General features: G+C 34.8%; 1 protein-coding gene across 1 annotated transcript in view; it reads right to left on the bottom strand.

Annotated features, from left to right (window-relative positions):
• Window positions 1-24581, bottom strand: part of TEX15 (testis expressed 15, meiosis and synapsis associated) — an 86911-nt gene that overhangs the window by 8400 nt on the left and 53930 nt on the right. The window contains exons 5-9 of the mRNA XM_025993560.2: window positions 19508-19745; window positions 13841-13987; window positions 12358-12520; window positions 2100-9475; window positions 64-122 (exon numbers count right to left, since the gene is read on the bottom strand). Coding sequence (XP_025849345.2) covers window positions 64-122; window positions 2100-9475; window positions 12358-12520; window positions 13841-13987; window positions 19508-19745 — 7983 coding nt within the window. The remainder of the gene's footprint in view (window positions 1-63; window positions 123-2099; window positions 9476-12357; window positions 12521-13840; window positions 13988-19507; window positions 19746-24581) is intronic.

Raw genomic sequence — 24581 nt, 5'->3', positions numbered from 1 at the left:
TTCCTTAATATGTGCTTAATTTTGTTTAGTTTTTCTTCAGATAGGGCTGATGGCAACTCTTACCTTGGATGCTTGAATGTTGTCTTTTCTTTGTTGACTTTTGTGACATCTTTCATGTCAATCTACATTTTAAAAAGTTATAAAGAAAACCTACATTGGTGATGGTATAAAATGCAACATAAATATTATTTTCACATCAGATACTTAAAATTGCTTGTTCTGTCACCATCTAAAATGCACTGTCATAAGCTACGTTCATTAATCCTCCCCATTTAAAAACCAGTGACTCTGCTGGACTTCCCATATGTCATAAATGTCTGGAGAAACTTTTCTAAACAAGCAATCTGCAACATTCTTTTTATCCCCATATCTTATAACAAATCTTGGAGTCCAATTTTAACTGCCCTTTTTAAAAACATACTCTTTTTAGTAGATCAGTCATTAAGTCCCATTGTTAAGTAATTGTCTGTCAAATATGGACTTTCTTTCCTTATTCTGTAAAACATCACTCTACAACACATTTCACAGGACATTACCTTCAATACATACAGAATAAAGTTTAAACTCCTTGGACCTATATTTAAGACATTTTACAATCTGAAACAACATTCCTCTCTATCTTAGCTTACTGTTGTCCACTAAATTAAATTTTTGTTCTAGACTTAATTTTAAACTCACTTCTCAAATGATGTCAATAAACATTGTATCTTTGCCCATATTATTTCCATAACTTAGATACCCCCTTCTTTATTTTAACCTTCATCAGATAACAGTTTTTTCCTAATTTAAGGCAAAACTTCAGTGTGTGCTATTCATTGAAATTAAAAAATAAACCTCCATTTTTTTCTTTTCTTCTCAATACTTAAAATACCTTTTTAAGTATTATCCTCATTTTACTCTTGATGTAGAGTACACAACTTGTATTTATTGTGTTTTGGAAGTATGCTTACAAACTGTTCTTTTATTAAGCATTTTCCTATAAACAGTGAAATAAATGACTGGTTTCCTGGTCACCAGAACTAGTTTAACAAATACAATTACAATAGCCCGAGAAAGAATTCCTACTTTTCAGTGTGCATATAGATTTCTCTTTACTTCTGAACTGAGAAATTCTAAAAAAATTTTAAGAGAAGCCTCTGAGTGTAGGTTGTTAGGTTATATGGGCTCGGGAGCCTAGTTTTACATCTGGGCTTGCCTATTTACTAACCCTGTGACCCTGGGAAAGTAACTTAATGTTTCTATGGATCTGTTTTATACCTTAAGATAGTAATAGTACCTACATCACAAAGATTTTGTGAAATCATCAGAACAGTGCCAGGTACAAAAGAAAATGTTTTCTATGATTTGCTAAATAAAATGTTTAGGTAGGACTTATTTTAATTCCCTCATAATCATCTACTTAAAAATATCTGTCCTATTTTTCCATGTGGATGATAATGGTCAAGAACACAGGCTCCACTAGCTAGTCACAGAGAGAGAGAGAGAGAGAGAGAGAGAGGGGCAGAGACACAGGCAGAGGGAGAAGCAGACTCCATGCACCGGGAGCCCGATGTGGGATTCGATCCTGGGTCTCCAGGATCGCGCCCTGGGCCAAAGGCAGGCACTAAACCGCTGCGCCACCCAGGGATCCCACTAGCCAGTTTTTAATATCCACTAGATTAAGTGTAGCCTTGTTATATAGAAGCTACTTAATAAATTACTAACTTACATTCACATTGGATTATCCCTTAAGAAGTTATATAGATTTATATTCTTCTAAGAAATGTTTTCTAAATTAAGTAAGTTTTAGTTTAAAGTAGACATCTGCAAGATGTTTCTCATATATAGAATATCACTTTAGGTATCACTTTAGGTATCTTCCTTTTTAAAAAAAATAAGCTCTAACACCCATTCTGGGGCTTAAGCTCATGACCCAGAAATCAAGAGTTGCATGCTCCATCGACTAAGCCAGCCAGGCACCCCAATCCAGTTCTTTAAATTCATTTGCAAGGCAACAGTCAAAGCATTCTCAATTTTTACCAATCAGAAACTACCTGTTTGAAGAGTAGATTTGTTCTCAAAAGTAACACTTACACAGGTTTTGTTTTAAAACATGTTACCTTTTGTTTTTTACAGTTGAAAACAGTAGTGTTTTTCTCTTGTTCCTGAGAGTCTTCACATTGGTCTACAGTGGTAGATCGTTTTCTAGAGGAGTTTGAAACATTTTTCATTATGCACTCTGAAATTGAGGGCACCTTCATAAAAGTACTAGATTTATTGGTACTCTTCCTAGGTTTTACATGCGTATTTATTTTTTCTTTTCTCTTCAGTGGGAAAGTCTTCTTTCTGTTATGTAGCATTTGGCACAGAATAAAGGAAATGGTTAACTCAGCATTTTTAGCACATATTATCTTCATATGTTCAATAGTTTTCATGACTTTCATAATATGAGCCATTTTCCCTAAATCTTTCTGAGGGGCAGCCATTAGGTTTTTGAGCAGTGTAGAAAACTGATTGTAATTGTATTCTAACTCTGTCATAGTGCTTCCATAATTTATGGATGCTATATATGGCACAAAGTCAATATACGTAGAAACAGAATATTCAGACTTCTTTAGAAGTTTTTTTATTTCTGAAAGTTCTTCAAGTTCTCTTGAGAGCAAATGAAGAGCATATGAGCAATTAACAGCTTCATCATATTTATAAATAATATCCAGATCTTTCTTCAGTTCAGAAATAGCAGTCTCTATGACCTTCCAAAGGCAATCTGTTGAGTTATCTTTAAGAAATGAAAAACAAGTCATTTTTTCTTGGCAGCAAATCAGCTCAGGAAGAAGTGATAAATCAAACCAAAGCATACCTCGAAACCTCTGTTTGTCTAAATTCTTTGCCATTGTGTTTTTAAGAAAGTGAACTGTTTCTGAAAGCATGACAATTTCAATATAGGTTTCAATGGCTTCAGGTTTTAAAATTATAGCCCCATGATTGTGGTTTTTCACCATGTCCAAAACATTTTCTTCTGTGATAAAAATATTATCTATGTTCTCTTCTTGCACCATCTGAAAATATTTTTTTAAAATTTCTAGGTGTTCAGTACATCTCAAAGTGAGTTCCTGTAATTTCTTAGAGTCTGCAAATTCAGCCTGATCCAATATTTCACTGATACAACAGAAATCTGGGTGTGAAGGCAAAGTACTGTTAAACCTACAGTTTTCTATGTTGACTGTAGCTTTGTTTATTAGATCATCTGATGCTCTGGAAGTAATCTCTGTATTCTCAAGCTCAATACTGGAGATCTGTTCACTGCTTAAGTCTTTAGACAACATATCATATATGTTTTTCAACTTAGAAAAAGCATACTGATTCATTTTGAGTAGCATTTCTTTATTTTTATTTCCTGAGTAATTTTTGCAGAAAGACTGTCTCCTCTCTTTCCAAACAAGACTTTTTGCAGCATCAAAAAAGATATGTTCCAGACCATAAAGAGATATTTTAATATTTACTGCCTCATTGTTCTTAATAAAATTAACTTTTGAAGAGATCATTTCTATGATAATCCACAAATGGTCTTGTTTTCCTGGACAGGAATCAACTTTAGGAGAATCCCCATACATACCAATCAGATTTAAAGTACTATTTCTTAAGATTTCTAGGTCTCCTAAACTATCTCCAAAGTTAACTCCACAGGTAAATGGAACAGAGAGAGAAAAGTCAAAGCAATCAGAACAATGCTTCATTATTGCTTCACACTCATTAATCTGTCGTTTGTATTTTAAGAATGCATAGTATGAGTTGTTTTCCCTTTTGGATTCTTCAAACAATTCAATTAACTGATCATGATAGTTTTGCAACTCACAGAATGCATTATATTTTAACCTTCCTTGAAAAGCAGGATAGAAATTGGATTGCTGTTGAAATCCACGTGGTCTACCAAGCAGTTCACCGTACAATGTTTCATCATACCAAAGCAAGCTTCGGAATGTTGGTTCACCTCCTAAGACTCTTTTTTTGTTTTCAATGAACTGAATAGTTTCCATCATCATTTGGAGTTCTACCAAGGAGTCAATAGCACATGGTTTTAATTTGTGTTTGCAATTTTTCCACAGGTTTTGTTCTACCAATAGTTCTCTTGAAATCAGGATTTGTTCAAGAGAACATTCTTGTTTTCTTTCAAAAGCTTCAACAAATAAAGGGAGAATATTTTGACAAGCCTTAGTTTCTTCCTGTAGAATCTGCAAAGATGATGTTTCATCTGCCCTTCTCAAAATCTGAATTAGCCTAGCTATAAGAGCTGAATGATTAGCTGAGCAATGTTTTTCTTTTAATCCGTTCATGTTTGATGTAGCCATCTTCTGAGGAGTAGAGGGTTGGGAGGTTTGAGAGTGCCTATGTAAAGCAGGCCCATGATTCATTCCTATAATGCCTGGTTTGGAATTACAGGCTATTTCTGAATGCAACGCAGAGTCAGAATGAGAGTAATTACTAACTTTAACTCCCCCTTCTTTCTCTCTTTTGCTAAGATGATTAGAAATTGGGTTATTCAAAGAGACTACTGCCTCAGTAATATCTTCAATGCTTAGATGAGAATCAATCACATTATTTCTAATTCTTTTCTCACTTAAGTAGGAGGATTCTTCTAAGATCTTATTCTTTTGATTTTTGTACTCTGTCTTAGCAGTGGATCCTTCAGTCAAGTTTTTTCTATGAAGTGAATCTTTTGCTTTTTCTGCTTGTTTAGTTTTCCACATTGTTCTGGCCTGAATGTCTGTCTTTGCCATACATTTTTTTGAAGAAGAATCCTTTACATTATCTTTTAAGGGCAAAGAACTATCATTGAAAAATAGCTTCTTCATTGTATTTTTCCTGTAACTTTTACCTTCTTCAGTTACGGATTTAAGACCCAACTTAGGATTCTCAAGAACATTTGATTCATTCCCATCTATATGGAAGCAATGACTTGAAGAGCATTGTTCTGCCTTTAGAAACTCTTTTTCACCACATTCTGGCTGACAGTTTGGTACACTGGTGGATGTTGCAAAAGAATCTTTAGCAAAAATTCTCTGTTTATCCAAATAAGATTCTGAAGATTCTACTTCATTGTCTGTCACTGGAGTAGTTGGTAACAATTGAGGAACACTGCTGTATTTTTTGTGGCTTATCAGAGTTAGATTAAATGGGTCCATAAGGAAGTCTTCTGTAATAATGCCTGGTTTGGAGCTCTGATTAGGAGCTGTCCATTCTTCCATAGGAAAATTTACTTCCAGGTTTCCTTTATAACCAGATAAAATAAGGTTATCTGGTTTATAGATATCAACATTTAAAAAGTGCTCCACATTTGATTCCAAAACTGAAATAACTATGTCAGTTTTTACCTCTGTGTGTGTTATACAAGTTGCATCATAATTTTTGTCTCTGCTAAAACTTACATTGTTTTCTTTTATGTTACTTAAAGATACTGAATTACTCTTATTTATTACTTTATTAGTCTCAGAATGGCTTTCTTTCATTGTATCCTTAATTTTATGATTTGCTGAATGGCTAACAGGCTTTTCATATTTACTGATGTTAGATAAAAACTTTATGCCAATTTGATTTTCTTTTTTAGTTAGTTTCTCATCTGGGCAGGGTGGGGAAAACAGGCACCCAGTTTTTCCAGAAAATGTCTGAAGTTCTGATGATCTTAGACTTCTCATACTGCTCTTGTTATAAGTTGACCAACTTGTACTTTGGGGTGTAGAGCACAGGGCTAACTGTGATTCAGGATATTCTTGATCACAAAATTCTCTTACATGAACAGTGGTGTGACTAGAGACACTGCTGGCCACATCTGTATTAGAAAGACACTCTGTGATTCTCTCTCTACTTGCTTGGTAAGACTTGTGCTTTGATACATGAGTTAATGATTTATCCACTTCAAATCCCAAAGCCCTTTTCTCTCTTGGCTTGTCGTATTTTCTTTTTGACAAAAAATGTTTAGTAGAATAATATCTTCTTTCAGATACAGAGCTATAACCTTGAAGGTCACAACTTTCCCAGAAATTATTGCATATTATTGCATATGATTTTGGTAATGGGCCTTTTCTTTTTTCTCCTACTTTTGCTATAAGTTGCAAAGATGTGTGAACTCTCCTATGAGCTTTTTTTAAGTGAAGAACAGCTCTGTCAAGTTTTCTGGAAAGACGTTTGCTTTTGCATAAAGATGCTTCAGTATTTAGAATATCCAGGACACTCTTAATGTGTTTTTCTGACTTTGAAAAGGTTTTAATTCGTCCTTGGGATAATGAAGAAAAACATTCAAATGAATCTTGACTGGTTAGCCTCCTCCTCTTGCCATAAATTTCATGATTTCTTAAATCCTTATGTGCCATATTCTCATCCTTAAAAGGCACACGTGGCTTTCTTTTGCTAATTTTTGATTCTGTGTCCTTTTTACTTCTAGTATCATTACAATTAGTTTTTGACTTTGTCAAGGAATATCTGCTTTCATTATTTAATGTTGTGACATTAGAGGGTTCACTAAGCAAAGGTCCACTGTTTTGTTTTTCAGAAGCATGATTCCCTTGTGTATTATGATTCACGTCAAGAGAATGCGAGATTTCAGATTTACTCACCAGTCCTGATTCTTGTCTTATATTACCAAATTCATCTTCAAGTGAATAACCTGAATTTTCACCGGAACACTGGGAATACATTTCAAATCCTGGCACTTTCCCCTCCTTGTTTATTTCTGGTTCTGTGGTTTTAGTTATGTTTTTGCAAAACTTATCTTTCAATGCAAGGGATTCAGAAGTGGGACTGAATCCTGGCAGAAATATATTAGTGATTCTCACTTGTAAATCTGGAAGTAAAATTGGATTGCAGAGTTCTGCTTTGTTTTTTTGTATAGAGGAATAAAGACAATTACTTTTCTCAGAGTAACGATCATTATTCTCCCTTCTTTTGGAGCTTTTCAAAACTTCCCTCTCCCCATTATTACTTCCCAACAGACCTTCCCAATCAATACGAGACTTTAGAGCTTCAAATGAGGCCCTAAATTCTTCATACAGAACATTTCCATGGCTAGGAGGATCTTGTTGAATTAGAAAAGCATCATTACACTGTTCTGATCCTACTTCAATCTTATTTTCCACTTCAAAACTTTGAAGAACTGAGCTGTCACTTATTGACTGATGAAATGACTCATGTAATTTATTGTCATCTATATCCATTTCACAGTCAGAAACCTTATGTTTTACTAACAAACCAAAATCTAGACTCTCAGAAGAACAAGCCTCTTTAATCTGGTATCTTTGGTGATCTTCATGATTTATGCCTAATGTAGGCACCATACTACCACCTATCTGTACTGCAGCATTTGAGGCTACATGCACTGAAGACTCTGCAATTTGGGGAAATGTTATGGAAGTCAAGTGCTCTACACTCCTGCCTATATTTTGAGTATCTTTTTGTTTTATGGCAGTGACAGTATATTCACTATCTATAAATGTAGCTTCTGTTGATATGCATTTTTCTCCTCCAGTCAAATTAAATGTACAAAATTCTTCAGAACTCAAAATTTCTACATTATTGTAATTTTTATTCTCCTTTCTTTCATCTATATTGGCATAATTTTTGTTTGTATGAGAACCCTGCTTCTCATCTCCACATATATCTACTCTGTTGTTTTCTGTAGACAAAGCAGTGTTTTCCTCTTTAGTCACATTTTCATTTTCTTTATCATGATGATCTCCTTGTCCTTTGAAATCAATATTCAGGTGTATATCATTGTGCAACTCTGCATTACATGACAAAGTATGACTTTGACCTTTACCAGCAATTTGAAAAGTTTCTTTGCAGTCTCTTTGCATGTTCTCCAATAACATGCGATCATTTTCATTTTTCCTATGGACATAGATATGTTCTCTAGATACGCTGCAATTTGAATTGTCATGAGTTGTTTTAATGTCATGAGATGAAATAACCCCATCAATTGGCAGTTCTTTGGCCTGGGGAATGTCTTTTGCTTCCTGGAAAGCATTAGTCATAATGCTAACACAGTTCTCATTTGGTTTTTCCAATTTTAGTTCCATTAGTTTTTGAGAAACTGCAAAACTTGTATGAATGTTATCTTCATACTCCAAAGAAGGTTGAGGATGCTTTTGTGAAAGGGTTTCTGTTCTTGGAGTAAGAGTACTTTGTAATTCCAATGCTAGATGGTCTAACTTATATTTATCCTTTGTGGCAGATGTGGAAGATTTTGGTATTTCTAATTCTTGTGTAATTAATATTTGATCAGAATTTTTCCCAAAAGAATCATGACTCTCATCCCCTTTGCATTCTTGGTACAAAGAAATGTAATTATCTATTGGACTGATTTTTGCTTCAGTTTCTTTCCATAAAATCTGCTTTTCTCCATGCCTGGAATTATCTTCTGGGCCAGTGAAGTCTCTCATTTTTTCAATGTTTTGAATGTACCCATCTATGTTTTCCTTCCTTTGGAGAGGAAAAACTGTAGACATTTGCTGACCAGTCTGACATACAGTTTCTGAATTAGAAGACCATGATTTCTGAGAGATGTGAGTGCTGTACCCTCTTATACAAGTATTCACTGATTCATAAGAGTTATGTGGTTCATCTTTTTCTTCAATTAAAAGTGGGATGTTGCTTCTCTGTTGGGATCTTTGGAGTTCTCCCTCACTGTGTTTTTGGTTTTCAACTTCTGAAACTATGTTTGGCAAACACATTGGGGAGGAAAAATTGTCTTGGCCCTTACACTGTCCTGCCATTTTATTGGGAGTTGTATAATTACAGCTCTGAAAGTCCAAGTTGTGCGCCTGTGACTGTGAATTGTCAAGAGAAATTTTGAAGCAAGGGGTGTCCAAACAACTAGTAAGAACAGAATGATCACCAGCCACAATTTCAGATGAGGAGGCAGAATTATTTGGCATCGATGATAGGTTTATTCCTGAATTAACAAAATCTAAACTCTTCTCAAGTGGCAAAATCTCATTTAAGCCTGCAATATTATTATGTTTTTCTATGCTTTCTTCTCTTCTCATCAGTCTTGGGTCTTTAATGAGTTTTGAAGTAATAACTGTGCTTGAGCCAGTATTGTTACGAAGGGGAAAAGCAGCAGAAAGACCACTTAAAACATTTGTAAAATGTGTCAAATTTAACATGAGGTCACCATTAACACTTTCTCTGGTACCACTGGGAATAAATGAAAGACTTGAATCACATATATGTACTTGAGACGTGTCTCTACATTCTGCTAAATTGTGCTCCTTCTGTCCATTGTATGTTTCATGTATAGAAATGTTTCCATTTTGCACATTTCCATAGGTTTTTGAAATATTTGCATTGGAAGGATTTATCTCTGCATTTAGTACACTGCAAGAACAGTTTTCCGGAACAAATGGATCTACAGGTTTCCTGAAATGCTCAAAGATGACAGTAGCATCTTTTCCTTTTCCAATTCTTTTGGCCACTGTACAGTTATTCAGAGAGCATGTTCTTTCTGTGGAAATGATAAAAAAATAAGAAAAAACAGGAAGGAAAAGGATTTCTACATTCAACTCTTAATGTAAGTAAACTATGTCACAGTGGTTTTAACTGAAAGTTCATTAAATAACCTAATGATGATTAAGGAAGGTCTCATCAGAAAAAAGGAGAGAAGAGGATGAATGACAAATCATACAATAGAAATGATGCAACGTGAAACTCTGTCCTACAGACCTTATTAAAAAAAGTATTTGCCATAAAAATTTTTGAATTCTGACAAATACAAAGAGAGAGAAAAATTAAAAAGGAACAAAAACATGTTGCTCAAAGACCTCAAAGACTAGGTATTTCTTGTATTAATTTCCTATATTCAGATACCTAATAATAGAATCTTCATATTAATAAGGCAAAAATGTCTTCCTTTCATCTATTGTTACCTTGCTTTTCTCTTTGTCAGGAGAGAAGAAAAACAGAAAAGGGGAATGAGGTGGGGAAACAGGGGAAAAGAGCAAAAAGGGTCCATAAAATCCTCCTGAGGAGCAAAAGCACTACCCCTGCTCCATAGTGAAATAGGTATTTCTGCAAATAATATATATAGATAAAAATCTGGAAAATGGAATAAAATTTTCTAATTTATAAGATTTCATTCCTATAATTTCATAAAGAACTAAATGTAATAACAAAGGAACTTGTAAAAATACATATTTACCAAATAAAATGTTCACAAAGCATTCATAGGTAATACCAAAAAAAAACCCCCATAATGTTGAGAAATTGATGGTGAGATTTATGACATATGTGAAACTATAATCATATTATTGGGATGTATCATGAGATTCTATATCACAATATATTGAAAGATAGCTTTGTTGAAGACTTCTACATTATATAACCACTTGTAATTATACTTTTTAATTATAGTAAGCTATAGTAGAAGTATGACCATAATAAAGATGTATTCTTGAGAGTAGGACATACAGTGGACAAAAAATTATAAATCAGTAACAGAAAAAACTGGGAAATTCACATATACATGGAAGTTAAATAACATGTCTCTAAGAAAACCAATGGGATAAATAAAAGGAAAATTGGAAAATATCTTGAGATGAATGAAAATGAAGATGAAGATACAACATAAACTTATGGGAAGCAGCTAGAACAGTATTTTCAAGGAAACTTATAGCTGTAAATATATATATTATCAGAGGGGCAAGATCTCAAAGCAATACCCTAACCTTCCACCTTAAGACATCAGAAAAAAAGAGCAAACTAAACCCAAAGCCAAAAAAGGAGGGAAATAAATAAAGAAAATTTTTAAAAAGGAGGAAAATAAAGGAGGAAGTAAATTTAACAAAAGCAGCATAAAACTTACACCCTGAAAACCTTTACTTCACATTCACTGGGCTGGCTATTAAGAAAAAGTCAGATAATAACATAGGAAGTGGACAATCCTACCACTCATACACTGCTGGCGTGAATGCAAATGGTGCAGCCATTCTGGAAAACAGTTTGGCAGTTCTTTAAATGGTTAACATAGTGTCATTATATGACCTAGCAATTCCAACCCTAGGTATATACCAAGAGAAATGTGAACACATGTCTACACCAAAATTTGTACAAGAATGGTCATAGCAGAATTATTCATAATTGCCAAAAAATGAAAACAACCCAAACATCCTTCAACTGATGAATATAGTGTATCTATTCAATGTAATATTATTCCATGAAAAAGAATGAAGTATTAATTCATATTACAATATGCAAGAACCTTGAAAATACTGTTACGTGAAAAGTCACTAGTCACAAAAGGCTACTTCACATATTTATGATTTCCTTTATATTAAATGCCCAGAATAGGCAAATACAGTTGATCCTTGAATAATATGGGTTTGAACTGTGTGGGTCCACTCATTCATGGATTTTTTTCAATTAATATATTGGAAAATTTTTTTGAGATTTGCCACAACTTAAAAAAACTCACAGATGAACCATGTAGCCTAAAAATGCCAGTAAAAATTAAGAAATAGGTATTATTGTAAGAATACAGTATATTGAATATATAACTACAAAGAATGTGTTAATCAACTGTTTGTGTTCTGGGTAAGGCTTCCAGACAACACAAGGCTATTAGCAGTTAGGTTTTCAGAGAGTCGAAAGTCATACATGGATTTTTTGACTGCAAGGGGGTTGGTACCTCAAATTTCCATGTTCAAGGGTCAGCTATACATAAAGACAGAAAGTAGATTAGTGACTGCTTAAGGGCAAGGGACTGAGAGGAAAGAGATAAGATAGCTTTCTAAGAGCACATAGTTCTTTTCTTTTTCTTTTTTTTTTACACAGTTTCTTTTTAAGATGATGATGATAACATATTACATTCTGTAAGCTAGCAGAAACAAAAAATGTTTTAAAAAGTATGTGTTGGCAAGGATATAAAGTAATTATGTAACCTGATGCAGTTGCTTCTGAAAACTAGTTGATATCCTCTTTGGATTAAGTTGCACATTTCTGATGTAGATATTTAATACTCTATACACATATGCACTGAGACACATAAATGTTTAAAACAGCAATGTTTGCAATATGAGGAAAACTGGCAAATATCCACATATCCCCAGAAAAATAGTGTATAGTTAACAAACAAATAGAATAATACGTGTGAATACATATGTATGAATGAAAAAACTACAAGTATACCTAACAGCATAGACCCACACAAACATAATACTGGGCAAAAGCAGTCATAAAAATATCTGCATTATAATTCTACATAAATTAAATAAAAAATAGGTTAAAGCACAACTATTTTGCTTACATATTCATAATGTATTCAAAAATAATACTCAGAAGTTCTAAGACATGCACAAATGCTAGTGAAACAGAATAATAGATGTATCTTACCAGCCCTCTTAGGAAATCCGCTTGAGAGGAATCTCAAAGATGTCATAAGGTGCCCATTATCTATTTTTTGGCCAATAAATTTTACTGTTACTATTGCATATGGAAGACATTGCCTAGGTTTATCTACTGGCTTTGAAAGAACATTGTATTCATAGAAGTATACCTGAAAGATAAAGAAGGGGAAAAAAGAACATTTTAAAGCTAATTAGTGTTAGCAGAATTGGATATGCTCATATTTTTTATTTATTTTTATTTATTATTATTATTTTTTTTAAAAGATTTATTTATTTACTATAGACATAGAGAGAGAGAGAGAGAGAGAGAGAGGCAGAGACACAGGCAGAGATGAATAAGCAGGCTCCATGCCAGGAGCCCGATGTGGGACTTGATCCCGGGACTCCAGTATCGCACCCTGGGCCAAAGGCAGGCGCTAAACCACTGAGCCACCCAGGGATCCCCTGCTCATATTTTTTAAAAGCTGTGTGACTGCATGATATTTATTCACTGGCTTCTATATACCTGCCGCTTCTCCTGATTCTTCAATCCTAGTTTTTTTAAAACTATAAATTTTTCTGCCAACCACACATATTTTCCTTGGTAGGGTATCAGTGTGGGCGGCAGCAGAAACGATCTGTTTTTGAACAAAAAAGTATTTTTCTATTAAAATTTCAATGTTTTGCATATGCTGTGAACACCTGTACTGTTTTAGTTGGAAGAAAACGTCAATTAGAAAAATAACAATAGGGATCCCTGGGTGGCGCAGTGGTTTGGCGCCTGCCTTTGGCCCAGGGCGCGATCCTGGAGACCCGGGATTGAATCCCACGTCGGGCTCCTGGTGCATGGAGCCTGCTTCTCCCTCCCTGTGTCTCTGCCTCTCTCTCTCTCTCTCTCTGTGTGACTATCATAAATAAAAAAAATAAAAAATAAATAAATAAAAAGAAAAATAACAATAGCTCAATACATTTTACATGTGGGAGCATATATATACTTCTAGAAAATTTATCTTCATTTAATCATATATATGATGATATTCAATGTTTATTACATATAATTTAATCTTCTATAGAAGAAGAAGGGTCTACTGTTCAGCAATTTATGATAGAAAATTAATGTTTCATGCATAATGAACACATTAAGTCTTTCTCCTATTGCAAAGTAGAGAAAATCAATAACATTATTTCAAAATAGCTTTTTATAAAAAAGTTGTCATGTTTTGCAAGTTAGGAATTAATCTATGGAAGAAATAAAAAAAAAGAAAGCAGTCACTGTATTCTGAACATAGTTAAATGCAAATTTGGAAACTTACTAACATTCCTAGATCACAAATATTAATACAACTTATACTAATTATTTATGGTCTTATTATATTGAATAAATTAAGAGATTTTCATTTAATATTCTGAGAAGTTGTTTTAAGTCATGTATCATACAGAGTGAAGCATGTCACTTTCAAGTAGTCAAATGACTTAAAAAGTTAACATACTGCTGAATTGTAGGCTTGTAACTCAATGGTATCTTTCAGAGAAGGTACACTTCTTGACATATGGCAATCAAAATTAGGAGAAGGATCCAAAGAAACTTTGTTTTTACACACTGAAGGCTGAATTTTCTTCACCTTTCCAAAGAGAACCTAAAAAAAAAAATTAGGCAAAAAGAAGGTCCATAAAAATACACTAGAACATTTTAAACTCTCATGCTAGAACACAAAGTAAGGCTAACTCTTTTTTTAAGGAAAAAAGTACAAATGGAGAGAGAATCAATGTCCCAGATGACTAGGATAAATTATAATCATGTCAATTCCCTTTCTAAATTAAACTCTAATACTCTAGTAATTGTAATTAAAATTTTAGAAAATAGGGGCAGCCCTGCTAGCTCAGTGGGTTTAGTGCCGCCTCCAGCCCGGGGCGTGATCCTGGAGACCTGGGATCGAGTCCCACATCAGGCTCCCTGCATGGAGCCTGCTTCTCCCTCTGCCTGTGTCTTTGCCTCTCTCTCTCTGTGTCTCTATAAATTAATAAATAAAATGTTAAAAAAATTTTTTTTAAGAAAATCTATTTGTAGAAATGAATTTTAGTCTAAAAACTTATCTAGAAGACTAAACAAAATAGAATAGCTTAGAAGGGTCATCTGGGTGGCTCAGTGGTTGAGTGTCTGCCTTCAGCTCAGGGTGTGATCCTGGAGTCCCCGATCGAGTCCCACACTGGGATCCCTGCATGGACTCTGCTTCTCCCTCTGCCCATGTCTCTGCCTCTCTCTCTCTGTAAAAAAGAATAGCTTAGAAAATTTGGAAAAAAAAATTTTTTTTTTAAATTTTTATTTATTTATGATAGTTACAGAGAGAGAGAGAGAGAGGCAGAGACACAGGCGGAGGGAGAAGCAGGCTCCATGCACCGGGAGCCCGATGTGGGATTCGATCCCGGGTCTCCAGGATCGCGCCCTGGGCCAAAGGCAGGCGCCAAACCGCTGCGCCACCCAGGGATCCCCTGGAAAAAATTTTTTAGAAAAAAATGTTGGGTCAGAGATAAGAGAATGATGGAACAGGGCAGGTGACTTACACTTCCAAGGTATTGAATTTTTTTGTTTTCTTTTAATTTTTTGAGAGATTGAGATAGGAGGGGAGGGGCAGAGAGAGAGAGAGAGAATCCTATAGAGCCTGATGCAGGGCTCGATCTCAGGACAACTGAGATTATGAAATGCACCAAAATCAAGAGTCAGACACTTAGCCAACTGAGCCACTCAGGCACTCCTAAATATTTTTTAAAAGGATGGTACTACCACAAAAAGAAGCGGGGGGGGGGGGAGGCGGGGAATGAATAAAATAAAAAGCCTCAGGTAAATCCAAGCATCTGTAAAAATATAGTATGTTTAAAGTACCATTTGAAATAAATGAAGCAAAAACATTCAATAAATGGTGTGAGACAAATGAAAAAAATTAAATTCCCTTCTTAATATATAGACCAAAATAAATGCCAAACAAGTTAAATATTTAGTGATGCAAACACTGTAGAAAGAAATATGTCACATTTATCTAATCTCAAAGTGAGAATTCTTTTCTAAGCATATGTGCCAAGAACCCATAAACCAAAACCATGAAATCGTAAGGCATTTCAAAACATTTGTAGATCAAAAACAAATGAATGTACTAAAAGACAACCTACTGAACGGGAGAAAATGTTTGCAAATGACATATCCAATAAAGGGTTAGTATCCAAAATTTATAAAGAACTTATAAAACTCAACACTTGAAAAACAATCCAGTTAAAAAATGGGCAGAAGACATGAACAGACATTTCTCCAAAGAAGACTTACAGATGGCCAACAGACATATGAAAAGATGTTCAACATCACTCATCACCAGGGAAATACAAATCAAAACTACTATCACCTCATACCTGCCAGAATGGCTAAAATAGAAAACTCAAAAATCAAGTGTTGGTAAGGATGTGGAGAAAAAGGAATCCTTGTGCACTGCCAGTGGGAAAGCAAACTGATGCAGCCACTGTAGAAGATGGTATGAGGCTCCATAAAAAAATTAAAAATAACACTACCCTATGATCTGACTATTGCACTACTGGGTATTTACCCAAAGAATAAAAAATATTTATTCAACGGGATATAGGCACCTCTCTATTTACTGCAGTATTATTTGTAACAGCCAAACTATGGAAGCAACCCAGGTGTCCAACGATAAATAAAGATTTGGTGTATATATACAATTGAATATTATTCAGCCATAAAAAAAGAATGAAATCTTGCTATTTACAACAATATGGATGGATCCAGAGCATTTAACGCTAAGTGAAATAAGCCAGTCAAAGAATTTCACTCAAATTGTGGAATTTAAGAAACAAAAGAGCAAAGGGAAAATTGACAGGAATGCCTCACTGGCTCAGTTGGCAGAACTTGTGACTCTTGATCTCAGGGTCGTGAGTTCAAGCCCCATACTGGGTATACAGTCTATGAGAGAGAGACAGAGAGAGAGAGAGAAGAGAGACAAACCAAAAAAACAGACTCTGAACTATAGAGAACAAAGAGATGGTTATCAGAGAGGGGGCGGATGGGTGAAATAGGTGAAAGGGATTAAAAAAGATGTGTATTCACATCTTTTTTCAGGGGGGTGGTGCATGGTGCCCAAACACAGGGCTGGAACTCATGATCCTGAGATCAAGACCTAAGCTGAAATCAAGTCAGATGGTTAACCAACCGAGCCACCCAGGTGCTCCACGGTGCTCCACTTATCTTGATGAACAGTGAGTAATATATGGAACTCAGGAATCACTACACTGTACACCTGAAACTAAAATAACACCGTATGTTAACTATGCTGGAATTAAAAATTTAAAATAAATAATAATAAAATAAAGTAAGATTATGATGTATCATATATATATATTAATCTGGATCAGGGTGAAGATAATGGCATTGAGTAGGATATAGTGAGGAACGCTTATGTGGCTGTGTTTGGAAAACAAACAAGGGGTGCCTGAGTGGCTCAGTTGGTAAAGTGTCTGCCTTTGGCTCAGGTCCTAGGATCTAGCCCCACGTTGGCTGTGTGCCCAGCACAGAGTCTGCTTGTCCCTCTTCCTCTGCCCTTTCCACTCTCCCTGCTTGTACACTCACTCTCTCTCTCAAATAAATTAAATCCTAAAAAAAAAAACAAAAAAAAACAAAACAAAACAACCCCCCCCCAAAAAAAACCCAAACCACAAACATAATTAACTGGTAAAAAATAAGGGAAAAGAAAGTACAATTAGTATGACAAGTACACATTTTAATTAAAGTCAGCAATTCTATTAGTGTTATTTTTCAATATAATAATAATACATTCACTCAAAATTAAAAATACTAAATGTAATGTGATATACTGCATTTGGGTACTGAAGAGAAAAAAATAGTAGAAAAACTGGCAAAAGCCAAATAAAGTCTATAGTTAACGGTACTGTACCAATGTTAGTCTTTTCATTTTATTATTTTAATTTTCTTACTGAAATATAATTGACATATATGATGCTACTTTCTTAGTTTTGACAAATGTGCCATAGTGATATGAAATGTTAACATTAGGGGGACACTGAGTGAACTGTATACAGGAACTTTCTGTACTACTTTAACTTCTCTGTAATTTAAATTCATTCCAAAATGAAAGTTTATTTTTCTAAAAAAGAAAATATTAAGTGATAAAATATAATTCAAAGTATATTCAAAATATACTTTAATGAATGGATAATAACTGGGAAAGGATATAAATAGACTATATTTTTTAATTTAAAAATTTTTTAAATTTTTAAGTAGGCTCCATGACCAGTGTGGGACTTGAACTCACAATCCTAAAATCAAGAGTCACACACTCATATTATTAAGGAATATATGTAGAATGCTTAAACTCAGCAGTAACTATGAAAAAAAAATTGAACCAACAATGAGAATTAAATTACATTTAAGACTGGTAAAGATTATTAAAAAAGTATAATATAACCTTTCTCAGGACAACTGGGCATTACATATCGAAAGCTATGTAAGTATATATAGCTTTGGTTTCTAATCTGATTTCTAGGTAGGAATTAATCAATTAATTCTTAGCAAATAACCACAGTTGTGTGTAAAATACCTACAAGGATGAACAAAGTAGTAATTAAAAGTACAAAACAAAAAACCAAACAATTTATAACCTCAAATTAAAAAATTTGTTATGCAGACTTATGGTAGAGCTATATAGTAGAAGACTATGTAGTTAGTTATTCAAAAGACTATTAGAGGGGCACCTGGCTGGCTCAGCTGGTAAAGTGTGTGACTACTGATCTTGGGGTTTTAAGTCTGAGCTCCATGCTGGGTGTAGAGATTTTACTTAAAAAAAAATTAAACAACAACAAAAGGGTACTGGAGAAGAATACTTATTTAATGCAATGAAAACTCTGTCTTATAATCAATGAAAAAAAAGTTAAACAGTATGTAAAGAATACATTTAATTACCATTATACATGCATATCTATCTATATATACAAGACTACAGATATATAAAAAATTAACTGTGGTTATTAACGGGCTTTTTGGAATTTCTTAGCATGCATCAAATTTTCTAAAATGAGTATGTATTACTTTTTAATATAAAAATAAATTATGCTTTATGAATTTGATAATATTTGAGACCTTCCAATGGAAGCAATGGTTTTATATATACACATCTTATGTTATAAACCTGAGGATCCTGCCTACCTACTGTGATTTTAGTAGTCCTGACAAAGCTACAATAAAACTTTATAGGGCAGCCCCGGTGGCGCAGCCGTTTAGCGCCGCCTGAGGCCCAGGGCATGATCCTGGAGTCCCAGGATCGAGTCCTACATCGGGCTCCCTGCATGGAGCCTGCTTCTCCCTCTGCCTGTGTCTCTGCCTGCCTCTCTCTCTCTCTCTCTGCATCTCTATGGATAAATAAATAAAATCTTAAAAAAATAAAATAAAACTTTATAAAAGTGTGTCTTAAACACACTTATTGATGCTTAAGATTTGGTAAGACATATTTTTTTTCTCAATTTTGTGTAATTTTGGACTTTCAGAAAAGTTGTGAAACTTTTCAGAGGTCCTATATACCTGTATCCAGGTTTTCTTAAAGTTAACATCTTTCATAAGCATGGCAAAATGATCAAAACTAAGAAACATTGCTATTTTGTAACCTGAAACTAATGTAACACTGTATGTCTATTACATTTCAATAAAAAATTAAAACAAAAAGAAATTAACATTGTATAATACTATTACCTAAAATAAAGAATAAGAGCTTAGTAACTAGCTTAAGGCAGAATTACTATAACCAATGTTTTGGAGAAAAATACTTAAAATACTCTAGTATTCATTATAGTCTGAACAAAAGAGAGAGAGAAGAGTCATTTAAGACAGAAAAAAATATAAATTGGAAAGACAAAGATGATAATGGCTGTATTTAATTAGCTGGAATTTGTTTTATGCTGCATACCCAACTGAAGTCAGAAATAGGGGAAAATTCCAAATCATCATGATGATGAAAGTAATATATGTATTATTTATTTTATATAATGCAACTTAAAAGCACTAATAATTCATACTGAAAGGACAATATGTTTCAGGTCAATTTAAAGCAAATGAATATAATATTTAGTATTTGTTTTATGCTACCCACCTTAAAAATTATAATACTTTCTACAGTAATGCTTCTACTATGAGCATAATTCAAAGCAACATCAACATGTCTAAACATATAAGTTCCAAGAAGAGGATTTCCTAGTATCTTCAACGTAGATGTTCTGGTACTTATCCCATTTTGATATATTTCAGCCACATCATTCTGAGAAAGTGCTAAAAAGCAGAAATGTTCTTCAAGTTCTCTGCCATGTCTTCCACTCTCACGCATCTCTGACCTAAGGCAAAACAAACTGTGTATAGTTAAATGAGAATATTAACAGAATTTTCAAGGAGAAGGTAAATACTTCAGATTACAACAGTTAGAAAACAAGACAACTATTGATAACGTTCAGAAGCATCATTATCCTATAATAACAAGTGAGGCTGAAAATCATCTAAAGAAAAAATTCAAGAAGTAGATAACTACTCATCCAGAATTATGGACTACACTCGGTAGAGGCCAGTGATAATAAGGGCTAACATTTCCTGAATGCTACTAATATACCTAGCACACTAATTTTTTTGAAATTTTTATGAATTTTCCAAAAATTGATTGCTATTGTTATTATTTTATTGTTGTTATAGCCATTTTCCCCCTCATCTCCCTTGCCTCTGTTATACTCCTTTTTAAAATGAGGAATATTAAGTTCCGAGAGTGTAACCTGCCAAAGCAGCAAGGTGACAAAGTTGGAATTATGTATGTGAACTTTTGCTCATTAAGTTCCAGAGCTCAAGTTATTCTTTTTTTTTTTAAAGACTACTTATTCATGAAAGACATGGAGAGAGAGAGTCAGAGACACAGGCAGAGGGAGAAGCAGGCTCCCTGCGGGGAGCCCGATGTGGGACTCAATCTCCGGACCCCAGGATCATGACCTGAGCCAAAGACAGACACTCAACCAGTGAGTCACCCAGGCGTTCCTCAAGTTCTTATTTGTGCTATGGATTAAAGAACATGCATTTCTTAAATAAATATATAGAGAGATACATACATGGTAAATTATTAGGGACATTCTCTATTTTTCAGGGATCCAGATAATAGCTGGAAGAAACAAGCTAGGATTTGATTACAGAGTACTCCTATCACAGAAGTAAGGAAATTATGAATCATCCTGAGAAAAGAAGTACACACACTTATAATCTGAAGTACACACTCTTCAAATTTTATATTCCATAACAAGAACCACTTAACTGTATAAGACATATACCCCAACTAGCAGATGAGACAGGGAATCTACATAGTAGCAGCAATGTCTGCCATACTAGGTGATATAGAAGAGAGGTCGATCACTAGAATAGGACAGAAATGTGATTCCAAATGATTGTCAGCAGTGGAGAATTTCAGAACCTAGAAAGTAATGTGTATACAACAAAAGGAAAACTGTTCTTGAATACCACATGCTACCAATATTTGTTGTTTCCTGGATACCACTCACAGAGTTTGTATAAATTACACTAAGCACATCAGCATATTAGTATCTATTTTATTTGCATGAATAACTTAATGTTTACAGTATACAGGGCCACAAAACACATGGCAACAGGTACAAGGAAGACAACTGATTAGGGACACCTGGGTGGCTCAGTGGTTGAGTGTCTGCCTTTGGCTCAGGGCCTGATCCCAGAGTCCCAGAATCGAGTACCCCATCGGGCTCCCTACAGGGAGCGTGCTTCTCCCTCTGCCTGTGTCTCTGCATCTCTCTGTGTGTCTCTCATGAATAAATGAATAAAATCTTTAAAAAAAAAAAAAAAAGACTGATTAGATCATGACCATTTTGTCCTGTTCCCGGAAATGTCAACCTTAACTCTGAACTCCACATATCGTTATCTCCTGCTCTTGCTTACAACTTAACATCAGTAATTCTATGAACTACTAAGATATCAATGTCGATAAAGTCTAATTATTACAGAAGAATTAGAGTACTTTCTCAACTAGTTTTCCCTAAAATCTGGAAAAGTATTAACTTTCTGAGCATGCCTAGGAGGAATTCCTATATGACAGTACTAACAACAACAGCTCAAAGTTTGGGGGGAAGGAAGGAAAATGTTCATTGTTGCAAGGTTCTTACATTACACATGAATATGACATTACATGAAGGTACAGTGTGTAAACCCTAGAGCAAGGATTCTCAACAGTGGCACACACCATTAACATTTTGGGCCAAATAATTCTTTGTGTTATCCAGTCATCTTACTGGCTTAGCACTATATCCTCTTAAAGGATTGACTAAAATGTAATTATAACTTAATAAAGATTTGAGCCAGAGCTCCAAAAACCTTTTTAAATTAAAGTATAAAATATTCTCTGAGTTTTATATAACTAATAAAACTGAATATGCTCTTGTTTTCAATATATGTTTTCAGAATAACACTTGAAAATCATTTAGGACTAAATATGATTTAGATAAAAGTGAGCAATAAAAATTATCCTTTAGAAGTTTTAAAATATTCTAATTACAGTGTAGTTAACATACAGTGTTATGTTAGTTTCCGGTGTATAATATAATGATTCAATGATTCCATATATTACTCAGTGCTTGTCAAGGTAAATGTCTCTCTTTTTTTAAAAATTTAAAAAATTTATTCATGAGAGAAAGAGGCAGAGACACAGTAAGAGGGAGAAGCGGGCTCTCTGTGAGGAGCTCAATGAGATCCTGAGCTGAAAGCCAACGCTCAACCACTGAGCCACCCAGGCGTCCCATAAGTGTAACCTTAATCCCCTTTGCCTAGTTCATCCATCCCCTTCAGTAACCATCTGCTCTCTATAGTTCAGAGTCCATTTTTTGCTTCTCTCTTTTCCTTTGTTCTTTTGTTTTGTTTCTTAAATTCCACATATTAGTAAAATACTATGTTATCTGTCCTTCTCTGCTTGGCTTATTTCACTTAGCATTATACTCTCTACGGCCATCCATGTTGTTGCAAATTGTAAGATTTCATTCTTTTTTATGGCTGAGTAATATTGCATTATATATATATACCATATCTTCTTTATCCATTTTCTGTTGATGGACACCTGGGCTGCTTCCATCATTTGGCTGTTATAAATAATGCTGCAATATTTATATTATCTTAAATATAAAGAAACAAGTAATAAGTTAAGAATAATTTTCCAAAAATATTTTCTCCTGTTTTTATGCAGGCACACTAATGAGGAGAAAGTGTCACAATCTGTCAGCCCCTGTACCTTATACATACTTTAAGCTCTGGAGTGGAAAGTTTAAAATCAACCCAGCCTGTAGAAATACTCTTGGTTATGGGTTGGTCATTATTTTTTTTTACCACCATTTTATTAAACATTAAGTAAGGAAATGTAAAAACTTAGATAAGAAAATTTGTGTGGACAGAGAAGTTATGTATAAGTGAACATAGCACAACAAATGAGTGGTAGAAACAATATTAGAAATCTGGGTATCTTTTGGAAGATTGTGAACTTAAAATTGACTGTGTGCTACTATGATGTTTATCTACCAAAACCAACTACAATAGAATAAAAGGGATAAGTGCCTCAGGTGGAATGCCCATATCCTAATTAATTAAATTATATAATTTCCAAGATACCTTGTTTATAATAGGTAGTGAATAATTTTTTGTTGAGTAAATCAAACACTTTTAGTATCATATCTCAAAGTTTAACCGGAAACAAAAGAACTTTGTTTAGCTACTGGGGTTATGTGGAGGAGAGAATGTAAGCATAAGTATATTTTTTAGGAAACAGTTAAAGAAAATGAAGTAACTGACTTTGGAGAGCTGGAAAAATAATTTGTTTTCAAATCCATCAGACTGCTGATAAGTGATCAATGTCTAGCTGGCAGAAAGTAAGATATATGAAATAAAGCATAAACAAGGTAAGAAAAATTGGGATTTAACTAAGTTTACAAAAGAAGTAAATTTCTTTTTTTCCCTTTTTCGAGAGAGTGGGGGTGGGGAGGGGCAGAGGGAGAGGAAGAGAGAGAATCTCAAGCCCTGTGAGAAGCCCAACACAGGGCTACACTCCACAACCCTAAAAGCATGACCTGGGCCAAAATCAAGAGTCAGATGCTTAACCAATGGAGGCACCAAGGTGCCCCAGAAGAAGTATGTTTTTGATTCAAGAGTAGTGATGGTAGAGTAGCAGACCCTACCACTTGACCCCCAACAAAGATCAACAGTAAGATAGCTATCTATAAACAAAACAGCTCTGGGGGAGCTTTGGATTTCGGCAACATGGTGGCACAAAAAGTCAGAGAATAATTGCACAAAAAGGGAAGGATGAAGAGCTTCAATTTGCCTGTACCATTCCACACACTGAGCTGACATTGTTCAGTATCAAGAGGGAACTCCCCAGATAAAAAGAGTTCCCCTCACCAGGAAAGTGAGAGTGAGATGAGTAACCAGTTTCCCCAACCTTAGTAGAGGCACTATAGGAAGGATCAAGGATCAGCTTTGGTTTTACCCTAACTGGAGAATAGCAAAGCTGAGACACAAAGAAACTGCTAGGAACAAGGAAGAAAAGCAGAGGATACGATACCAATTGCAATGACACAGTAGGAGCAACCACCTTCCCACTAACTGTTCAGCAAATACCACCAGCATCTTTCACTACTAAAGATGACACTGACAGCCAGTGCAGCTGCAGCATACCCCTGCAAACTTCACTAGTTTCAGACCCTTAGGTATTTATATTTGTTGACACCAGCCACCTGAGTCTCCCCACCCATCTTCTACCAGAAGCCAGCCAAAGACTCTCTGGTTCCAAGACTGTAACACACAAAGCTAGATCCTGCAGCTGACCCACCAACATGCAGATGCTCAGGGCTAGCTCCTCCAGCTGTGTACTTACATGATGTTGGCTAAACATGTGTCACCAGCCTAAACTGCTATGTGTACACCATGGCAAGATCCTGCAGCCACATTAGACCACACCCATAGCCAAGGCTCCTTTAGTTCATGAAGGCCCAGATCAAGTCCTGTCTTCTGTCACTGGCCTGTATCACTAGGCTCACCTGCAGCTTGCCACTCCAGCTATGCACCTGAATATCCTCTGGCCCATCCCCATCATTAACCTCTACACTGCCATGTGTCCAGGGTGAGATACA

Source organism: Vulpes vulpes, chromosome 7 (genome assembly GCF_048418805.1).
Source record: "Vulpes vulpes isolate BD-2025 chromosome 7, VulVul3, whole genome shotgun sequence".
Taxonomy (NCBI): domain Eukaryota; kingdom Metazoa; phylum Chordata; class Mammalia; order Carnivora; family Canidae; genus Vulpes; species Vulpes vulpes.
Note: the sequence above shows the minus strand (reverse complement) of the source record. Positions and strands in the feature narration are given on the sequence as shown.